Below are 10,838 nucleotides of genomic sequence, written 5' to 3' on the forward strand. Positions count from 1 at the left end.
ATGTTTAGCGCTCCGCGATGTTCATCTCGCCTTATTCTGGGTCCGAATAAAACATCAGATCATGCACAGACTATCCTGTCTCTTTGAATTTAAATCTATATTTATTCACACCAGCTCTTGAAAACCGAACACACTTGCCCGAAAAAGTGCGGGGGACGAATTTACGTGATATTAAAAGTGGGGGGGACACGTCCCCCGCGTAATCTACGCCCCTGTACAGACGTCACATTGGGCAAAAGTTAACATTATAGGAGAAACAAACTTAAGATTTAAAGTTTATTTCATTTGAAACTGCCACATTTGAGAGAAATGTAGCTTAAAAAAGGTACAAAACTGTCACTGGGGCAGGACCTTTTCAAAAGGTAAAAGCTAATAAGTACCATTTAGGGGTAAATAGGGTACAGGTAACTAAAAAATAAAAATACAAAAATAAAATAGGTCACTTAGAAAAGAAAGTACAGAGTTTTCACTGGGGATGTCCCAATGACAGCTTTGTACTTTCTTTTCTGAGAGTGAACCCCATACAGATGATGAGACACACTAATGCAGACATGTCCACATTAATGTGCCTAAACAGCTCACCCCTTTACAGCAGATTTAGTTCACTCACAAATAATTGTCAGTCATGACATAAATCCGATCATGACATAAATCTGTCCATTGAATCATGACATAAAATATGATTTATAATAATTCAAAATAAACTTCAGCACTATTAATCTACTTTTTGCACCATCAGTCACATTCTTGGCTCATTTTGACTGAATCATTGAATCAGTGAGTTGTTGACTCAAGAACAGCTGCAGTCAGATCAGTCTGATTCACTGGACAATGTCTCAGAGAGGTTGGTGATTTTTTTTTTTTAGATAAATAATGGCAACAATATGTTTTTGTATGAAATGTACTGTAGTGGAGTAAATATGGTATTAGACTTTGGAATGTAGTGAAGTAAAAGTAACATTTCCCCAAATAAAACAAATAAAATACAGATAGGTACTTGAAAAAAGTAGAGTAATAAAATAAAAATGCTTCTGTCCACCTTTACTGGCAAAGTCAGGATTATTAACGTTTTATTAGAATGCAATTAACGTAACGATTATTAACGTAAAATTAAACTGAAAAAAAATTAAATATAAATATTAGATAACATTAAGATTAGATGAAATTTCAACTAAATGAAAATTTTAAATGTTACTGAAACGTTAACTAACTGAAATAAGTTAAAGCTCTAAAATTGCTAACTGGAAATAAATAAAAACTAAAACTGAAATAAAAATAAATGTTAAAAAAGTAATATTTTTAAAAGCACATATTAAAATGACAAACAAATTAAGCAACAATTTAAATGAAAACTGAAAATAAAAGGTAAAGCTAATTGTAAATATGAATAAAAACTATAATACTATAGAAATAATATAATATAACACTGGACCAGGGCCGTAGTTTGCAGGGGGATGGGGGGAGGTAACCCCCCCAATAACCAAAACTGAAAAATTCCCATGGCATGATGAATTAGAACATTCTGTCAAACTATAGCCTGTAAGTGCCTAAATAATATAAAATACATTATATATCTTATGTAAACAAGTAATTGTTAACTAGGCTATTGTACTGGCCCAAGTCACAGTCCACCACTCCTTTTAAATAAAATATGTATTTCCTTGCAACTACTTTTTCTTGCCACTTCAATCATCACTTAAAGGGGTCATATGATGCCATTTTAAAGATCATTATTTTGTGTATTTGGTTCATAATCGCGAGCTTTAGCTTTCAAAGTAAATATCAAGACAGTTAGTCTTGTCGTTAGTTTTACCATCAGTTCAAGCCCGAAAGGGCAGCAGAGTCGCGTGACAGACACAGTGATGATGCAGTACATAAGCCGCGGGTTAAGACAGCTGACGTGCTATGATTTCTGACAAGCAGTTCACTCTCCTGTGATGTGACCCTGTTCCCCTCACACACACACACACGACGCGTTACTCTGCGCTGCTCAACACTACTGGTGTTCCTGAAACCACGCCTTCTTTCTTTGCGTGCACATTTGGGCGGCATTATGCTAATATTTCCACATAGTGACGTAGATATGTGGGGGCGTGTTAGAACGAGCCGTTTTAGGTAGGCATGGTTGACTCTTAACTTTTATAAAGAATATCTCTTTGGATTTGAGACTTTAGTCTTTGCAATTTTACAGATCTTCTTTATGCACCAAGAGCTTGTAACACTCCAAAGAGAAAGGAAAAATTGAAACCGCATCATATGACCCCTTTAATATCTGTGTTTTGCACAATGAGTGTGAAAAAAATTCAGAGTCATGAAGTCTTTGGTATCGTAACTTAAAAGCATAACAGTGGTTCTCAGAGGTACGGCAGAGTCTTTAAACCTTTTAGCCTTTCTGTGCTAAGACTCCCCGGTGGCCTGCCTGGCATTTGGGCCTGCCACTGTGGAGCAAATGAAGTGGAGCAAGTCCCCACTGCAGAATATTTTAAATGTGGCCATCAGAAGAACTGAATAAATGCTTGTTCTTCCATTATCACTCAGGTTATTGTAAATGTAAATGCTTTTTTCCCCATGCAATGGTTTTTCAGTGCTGCTGTTCTGTCATTGTGTATTTCTATTGTAGTCTGTGAAGAGTACTTCAAGACACAAGCAGTTGCCTGGTCACCCTCAGCAAACTGTTGTTGTTAAGTCTTTGGCGTCACTCACCTACCATTTGAGAACCATATTTTAACAGGATGAAAATCAACACTGATGATGATGCTATTCACATTCAAATTAAATTAGAATCAGAAACAGAAGGCAATAAAGCTCACAGAGAGAGAACGTCTTTCTCTCAGACAAGCAGCAGAGCTTATCAAGTTGGATTTGTTCACAAAATAAACATATGATTTGGAAAGCAACTTTCCCAGAACGCATCTCCTTGGCAATTAACAAAACTCACTTTACCATAAAAAAAATACATTAAGCCAGTTGTTCAGCATTAGCTGCAACATAAAGCCAAGTATATTACTATGCATTCCGGGAGTGGATGCGTGACATTAAATTTACTTCTGAAAATTCAGTGAAAATGTTAATATCAGGGTCAATTTACCACATTAATTAAGTACAAGTAATTATTAAGCTACTTTTTGAAATGTCTATTCAGTGAGTTGTCTTTCTACCCCACTATTGCATAATTTGCAGCAAATATTGATGTATGTGATTAATTGCAATTCATTTGATTATTTAATCATCATATTATATAATTAAATGAATAGCACCCAAATATTTTAATTCTGTCATCATTTACACACCCTTGTTCAAAGCCTGCTTGAGTTTCTTTCTACAGTTGAACACAAAAGAAGATAATTTGAAGAATGTTGGTTAACAAACATTTGCTGGAAGCCATTGACTTCCATAAAAATTACTATGGAAGTAAATGGCTACCGTCAATTGTTACTTATTTTGTCTTCATCAGCAGAAAGAAACTAATACAGGTTTTGAACGACTTGAACGTGAGTAAATGATGACAGAATTTTCATTTTTGGGTGAAATTAATCATTTAATCAATTTTCCTGCCCATTGCAACTAGCTGTAGTAACTTATTTTGTAAGTTAAGTTATTTTGAGAAAACAATCTGAAAGAATCTGGCTTGACAGTTTCTCTGTGATGCAGAGTTTTAATAGATGAGGCGTGTTTGTGTTAAAGTTTGTTTTTAGCAACACCATTCATTATAGTTTAGTGTTGAGCCATGAGCTGTGCATAGCGCATGACAGCTTGATGTATTCATTCAAGTCCAAATTGAGAGTGCATTAAAATAAACACAGTAGTGTTTATTGATCACAAACGCTAGTTAAACGCTAGGTGATGATGGCTTTTTAGCACTTCAGCTCTTGTCATTGTAAACATCATGTAGCAGAAAGAACAAACGAAAAGCACATTTTTGTTTGGATTTTAAAACAAAAAATAACTGCAATTATGCTCTATATAGTGATATTTATGCAATACACACAATTCAACATCCGAGCCAACTGACACAGGGTACCGCTGGGACATGTGACAGATCCTAGGTAGTCTAAAACCACCCACTTACCTACAGTATCACACACACACACACACAAAATGCCAGACAGACTTGCGTTAGTTGCCCGCTATCTGTGCCATCTGTTTCCTACAGGATTGTTGATTTAATAATTAATACGTTCGCTCACATAGGAGAACATGTGGTGTCTGCATAGTGCTCACAGCTTAGGCAAATGTGGAAATGGAGCCAGCAGGGGAGGCTGCACTTGTATGGGTTTCGCCCTGGGGGACATACGCGGCCTGGCAGGTCGAATAAATCTACAATCGCTGCACTCCAGGCTGAAAAGAAAAGACTAAGAGACGGTGCAGTGTGGCAGCTGTCACAGGATTCAAGCAGAATGGACTGACTTTCATAAACATTATCATAATGATGTTCATAATGTTGTGATATGTTTATATCTGACAACTGATGGATGTTTGTGCGGCTACAAGCAGTTTTGTGTTCCAGGGGTTGATTTTTTTATTAAAACTAACAGATTTGTACTATTTTTCCCTCTAAATAACAAGGACATATTAAGTTCTTGGAAACTTTTCATTATTTATTTTATCTATACCTATGCCTTATTATACTGTATAACATGCTAGGTACAAAGTTAGACTTTGTAAAACACAGGAGCCAGCCATTTTATTCCAGAAATGTTTCAAATGTAATTTCCACCACAAAATAAATGGTGGAAATGGGATTTGCTAATGAGTTTGAAATGTGTATTATAATGGTGGTGATCAAATGGTATTTTAATGACGTTTCTGTTAGTCCATGGGACCAAAAGTGCCCACAGATGAAGAAAAATCCAGTAACCAAAAAAAGTTTGTTGTGACATATGGTACATTTTGTTTTTAATATTTAGGGAACCAAACTTTCTGTCACTATTGACAATCACCAGACCTTTACTTGATTTTGAGGAACTTATTTCCTCAAGAACAGTTTATTGTTCATCTGTTTTTGAAGTATCATAACACTGAAGATAGCCAAGATCATCGTTTTTTTTTCTTGGGGAATTCAGAACTTTGTACATTCCTGTGTAACCTCTGACTCTTTGAAATGCAAAAGCTGGTGTCTTGCCCTCTAGAAGATTCAAAACACATTTTTGAAAACTAAGTTTGGGAGAGCCAAGGGTAGTCTGGGGATTGATTTAAGCAGTGAAAAGCAGCTTTGTCATTTACCGGTGAGATTTCCGAGCCAAAAATATACAAACTGAATCACAAAAGGAGCACACAGCAATCCAGTGACTTTCAGAAATAATAAGATTTCAATTTAAACCACTAAAGGAATCTCCACAGGCAGAGTGCAACAAGTTAATGAAGGCCAGTGACCAATTCAGGCCCTCTAGCCTGGCTTGTCTTAGATGATTTTAATCCAATTGCACAATTAACTCATTACCTTCAGATGTTCAGTGAGCCACAATATTTCGAGGTCTTTTATCTCATTATTTTATTTTATTTTTTTTTTTTTTTTTTTTTTTTTTTTGGTAAGGTTTTGCACACAAAAAAAAATTACATATTGCCATTTATGCAGAAGAAACCTTTATTTTTAAGAGCGTATCATCACTTGCGTTGATTTTGTAATGGCATTCAGGAATGTTTAAGTGTCCAAAATACGTTTTAGTCTTGTAAATGCTTTTTCCAAGAGGAAATGTTGACATATCCAGCTAATAGTAGAATTTCCTGAGGATTTTGTAGTGGAAATGTTTTCGAAAGCATAATTACCTCATGAAATTTTACACTGTTGTAAAAGGTTGAAGTTTCCGTCTGCTTTGCAGTCATTTATAGACAGAAGTTTGAGAGCCAAGACATCTCTAAAAGACTATGTTTCCTCTTTTCGACTGCCTAAAGTATTTCGCCACATAGGTGCTAAGATTTCTAAACCCTCATGCTCTCTCAACCCAAGAAGGCACTCTACAGAGGAAAGTGCAACAAGAGGGCATCAACAATGCATCTGCCATTGCCTACAAGCTCCCTGTGGGGTCTGTAACAGATAGGGTGCTAATGCAAGAATGTAGTCAGTCCCCTTCCAGCTAGCATCCGCAGAGAACGGCCCAATTTTTATGCAGCATTTCATGTATCTAGTGAAGTAGAAATTTCCAAAAAGCCTACAAGAGACTTTCCATTGTAAAAACACAAACTGACAGCAAAATTCTGAATGCGTAAGCAGGCATTCCCACAGGCTTTTCGGGTGCGAATCCATCTGCCTTTAGACGACTCGTAGTCTAGCCAGGAGACAGCAGCATCCCGAGGGGGAACATTTTGCTCTGTATTGGTGAGCATGCCATGGATGTGTTGGTGTGCCGAGCCTCCTCTTAAAATAGGGCAAGTGTGATACAATGCAGGGATCAGGAGAGGCTGCTTTGAAGAGCCCTTCTCTCAGGATTTAGTTAAAAGAAGTAGCATCAGAGGGGGACAGTGTGGACCCCTACTAATTCCCAAATTATAGAAAAATGTGGAGGGTTCTTAGAGTCCTTTAGTCTGACAGTTGAAAGGGAGGGTTTAGAGGTAAAGTGTGTATTTCAGAGTAGCTCTGAACAGAATTGTAATAGTTTAGTTTGAGAAGCCTGACTGGGCCAGACGTAATGCCATTGGCTCAACTAACACAGTGAGATTGCGGTAGGAGTTGGACCTGTTTCCTGGATCGTTGTTGTCTTTGAGATGTCGTGTGTGTGTGTGTGTGTGTGTGTGTGTGTGTGTGTTGTATTTGAGACTTTCTATTCAAGCAATTCTGATAAAAATGTCATGACACCCTCATGACATTCCAAACCACAAAAGAAGATATTTTAAAAAGGTAAGTTAATGGGGTCAACTGTTGTTTTGGACCCCATTGGCTTTTATTGTTTCACAAAAACAGTAGGAAAACATTGATCAAAATACTTTATTTTGTGTTTTTGTATGAAGGTGTTGGAACAATATGAGGTTGGGTGAATAATTGAGACTAATTTTAGTGTAAACTATCCCTTTAAGTTGATATCAGATGCTTTTACACAAGGCATTTAAAATTGATTATATTGCTTTTCAGATGATGCACGCTTTGGCAGACATCTTGGCGACGTCTTTATGCATGTATCTGGGAAAGCAGAGATCAGTCTTTATCTCTTATGGGGACTGCTATGTTATGTGGAGTAAAAAAATTATTCATTGTTCTCCAAATTCTCTTCTAATGGATTACCTCACCCCTAAAGCAATAAGCACGTCAGTCCTTGCAGTTTTTGATTGATTTGCCATCTGAGCGGTTTTTGCTGGGTTAAATTGTGCTAGCTGGCTTGTTCATGAGCCTTTGTGGATTTGTAGGCACTGGATTGCAGAACTGCCTTTCCTCCCCCTGCTTAGACAGTCTGGTCCTCTGGTCTCAGTGGTCCGCAGGGTCTGCAGTGACCAGTGGGGGTTTGGGACTACAGGCCCATCCTGTAGGAATTCAGCGACATATTTTTGCACCAGGAGGACACAGTGAGGGGCAAGAGAAAAGAAAGGTGCTGGGCCTGCAATGAAAGAGCACATGATGCCTATATGCTCACACACACTAACCTGAGTGTTACGTGATCAACATATGCTTCATGGAATCATTTGGCCAGGCTATTAATATGTTTTTTTTTTCCACAAGCATAACATGTTAGCCCAAACATGGGCATAAGCTTCAGCTTTATGTGAGTTGTTGTGCTATAAGCAGGCTACTGAGCCAAAGCTAATCGCTTAATTAAAGGAATTATGTCAGGTTGGCAATCATCATGATAGTGGAGTCCATGAACATCTGCCTCACTCATCACAGAGCAAAATATTCATAACAGTTGGAAACAGTTGCTGGTTGGATGCTGTTAGCATTAGTGTCAGGCAGAGTGGTGTAATGTGATCCTCATGTGCAAGGCTAATGATTATGAATGAGACTTGTTTTGTTTTGTTTGTTTTTTTTAGCATGTGATTAGGTAAAGAGTCAGTCCATGTGTTGGCTGCTGTGTGATGTTAAGTTATTTATTTAATGCTTATTTTATCATTAATATCCACTGAGGCACACAAATCTAATCTGGCAGCACCAAATAAATGCAATAATCTAGAAAATGTAAAGATTAAAGGGTTTTAAAGGTAGCCAATCCAATCAGTAGTATGACGAGGAACTGCAATTTCTTAATGTAACACATTAAGATGCAATTGTCTTTTATTTAAAAAAAGAAAAGAAAGACACTTCATATTAAGGGAGTTTTATGTGAATAGTTTAAAGAAGAAAATATATCCTGCTTTGAAGATTGTTGATTTAGGATTATTTCAAATACCTGCCAGCTGAATAGCTGCCATTTGATTTTTTTTTTCAGTGGTCTTGACCCTGTTAGTTTTTTTTCATACTGTGCAACTGTGCAGTTTACATAAACACACGTAGATAATATAGTTAAAATAGTTAATAATTATACATATACTTGGGAAAAAAGACATAAAAATGTTTGTAAAAATATTAAGCAGCATTACTGTTTATGTTTTAAATGTTTAGTTTTGTATAATTTTTTTTAAAAATATAAAAAATATTAAACAACATGGCTTTTTTAATTGAATTGAATTGAATATTTTAATTGAATGAATTAATTGTGCTTTGTTAATAAATCAAATTGCTTATAATTACTTTTAATTTGATAGATTTTTATTGTATTATTTACTTATTATTTACATATTTACTTATTTATTTATTTACTTTATAACTAATTATTGTCACATTAAATTGACTGGATAATTAACAGGTAGCAAATATCAGTTATAGAGGGCAGTCAGTTATTTTTGTTCCTCACAGAGTTCCTAAGAGTCCTCAGGAAGTTTTATTTTTTTTCCCCTCTCTCTCTCTCTCTCTCTCTGTCCCTGTAATGCCAAAAAGCTTTTAGGAGTGATTTCCTGTTGGGATTTAGATGTCAGATATCTGCAGGACATCAGTCTCTCATCTTCCTAATGTATATGTGTGTCTGTCCCTTTGTGATCTTTCAGAAGAAGAGCAAGCTGCATTACCACATTGCAGTCATCATAAACTACCTGGGACACTGTATCTCTCTGGGAGCCCTGCTGATCGCCTTCATCCTCTTCATGAGGCTCAGGTGGGTGAGTGCCTCTGCTCTGAGGGGTTTTCAACAGAACTGAACATCTGCATTAGTCACACCGGTGGACTTGCATGAGAGAGATTCATGTATGAACCGCTGCTACTGCGTTGTGAAGTGAGTGGATGAATAAGTAACTGAGGATTCTCAGGAGTGTAAAAGATTTAGGGGGAAATGTATTGCTCAGGAGACCTAATGGAGTCATTGACTAGGTTTCACTTAAAGGTAAAGTGTGTCATTTTTGTGCCACCACCTAAATGGAATTGCAAAAAGAATAACTTGATGTTTCAAACACACTTCTGCCAATGGTTGCAATCATATAGTCCTGCTCCAAACACGCACCATTGGCTCTCAAATGAAACAAAAAATTATTTGGGTTTTAACATGGTTGCAGATTTTTCTCCTTATTCATTAAGAAAATAGTAGAAATAGGGAAAATAGAGCAATAAATTATTGTATACACACACACACACACACACACACACACACATATATATATATATATATATATATATATATATAAAAATACAGAGGTGCACATAAGTGGTACGCAGGTGTGCATGCACGACCAAAATAAAAATTGCACTGTGTAAATAAGTTCAGAGCGCTCATTTGTGTACCGACATGGTTGACAGCTGTTAATGCACAATTGCAATTTTAGATCAACAAACTGTTATACTGTATAAGATTTATTTTCAAACTGAGAGCATAAATCTAGGCTATCCACTGCCATTTTCAAAGCACAATGCAAAACTGTGACATTTAATTCACTGATGCGCGTCAGTTGGCAGCGCTAAACCCGGAAGCGCATATACTTACTTGCCGGCAACCCGCCAAAATAAAAGCCTGCTTAACAGGTAGCAAATATCAGTTATAGAGGGCAGTCAGTTATTTTTGTTCCTCACAGAGTTCCTAAGAGTCCTCAGGAAGTTTTATTTTTTTTCCCCTCTCTCTCTCTCTCTCTCTCTGTCCCTGTAATGCCAAAAAGCTTTTAGGAGTGATTTCCTGTTGGGATTTAGATGTCAGATATCTGCAGGACATCAGTCTCTCATCTTCCTAATGTATATGTGTGTCTGTCCCTTTGTGATCTTTCAGAAGAAGAGCAAGCTGCATTACCACATTGCAGTCATCATAAACTACCTGGGACACTGTATCTCTCTGGGAGCCCTGCTGATCGCCTTCATCCTCTTCATGAGGCTCAGGTGGGTGAGTGCCTCTGCTCTGAGGGGTTTTCAACAGAACTGAACATCTGCATTAGTCACACCGGTGGACTTGCATGAGAGAGATTCATGTATGAACCGCTGCTACTGCGTTGTGAAGTGAGTGGATGAATAAGTAACTGAGGATTCTCAGGAGTGTAAAAGATTTAGGGGGAAATGTATTGCTCAGGAGACCTAATGGAGTCATTGACTAGGTTTCACTTAAAGGTAAAGTGTGTCATTTTTGTGCCACCACCTAAATGGAATTGCAAAAAGAATAACTTGATGTTTCAAACACACTTCTGCCAATGGTTGCAATCATATAGTCCTGCTCCAAACACGCACCATTGGCTCTCAAATGAAACAAAAAATTATTTGGGTTTTAACATGGTTGCAGATTTTTCTCCTTATTCATTAAGAAAATAGTAGAAATAGGGAAAATAGAGCAATAAATTATTGTATACACACACACACACACACACACACACACACATATATATATATATATATATATATATATATATAT

The 10,838-nt window shown here is 36.9% G+C and overlaps 2 protein-coding genes across 2 annotated transcripts in view; both read left to right on the top strand.

The window, feature by feature from the left end:
* The window catches only part of LOC107694955 (corticotropin-releasing factor receptor 1-like), a 92,383-nt gene extending 83,227 nt beyond the window's left edge, over positions 1 to 9,156 (top strand). Inside the window, exon 6 of the mRNA XM_016494681.1 lies at positions 9,007 to 9,156. Within this exon, the coding sequence (XP_016350167.1) occupies positions 9,007 to 9,156 (150 nt within the window). The remainder of the gene's footprint in view (positions 1 to 9,006) is intronic.
* Positions 9,157 to 9,886: 730 nt separating this feature from the next.
* LOC107694956 (corticotropin-releasing factor receptor 1) overlaps positions 9,887 to 10,838 on the top strand; it is a 76,985-nt gene continuing 76,033 nt past the window's right edge. Inside the window, exons 1-2 of the mRNA XM_016494682.1 lie at positions 9,887 to 9,892; positions 10,209 to 10,315. Of these exons, the coding sequence (XP_016350168.1) occupies positions 9,887 to 9,892; positions 10,209 to 10,315 (113 nt within the window). The remainder of the gene's footprint in view (positions 9,893 to 10,208; positions 10,316 to 10,838) is intronic.

The sequence above is a fragment of the Sinocyclocheilus anshuiensis genome, unplaced genomic scaffold (genome assembly GCF_001515605.1).
Source record: "Sinocyclocheilus anshuiensis isolate Anshui unplaced genomic scaffold, SAMN03320099.WGS_v1.1 scaffold214, whole genome shotgun sequence".
Classification (NCBI taxonomy): domain Eukaryota; kingdom Metazoa; phylum Chordata; class Actinopteri; order Cypriniformes; family Cyprinidae; genus Sinocyclocheilus; species Sinocyclocheilus anshuiensis.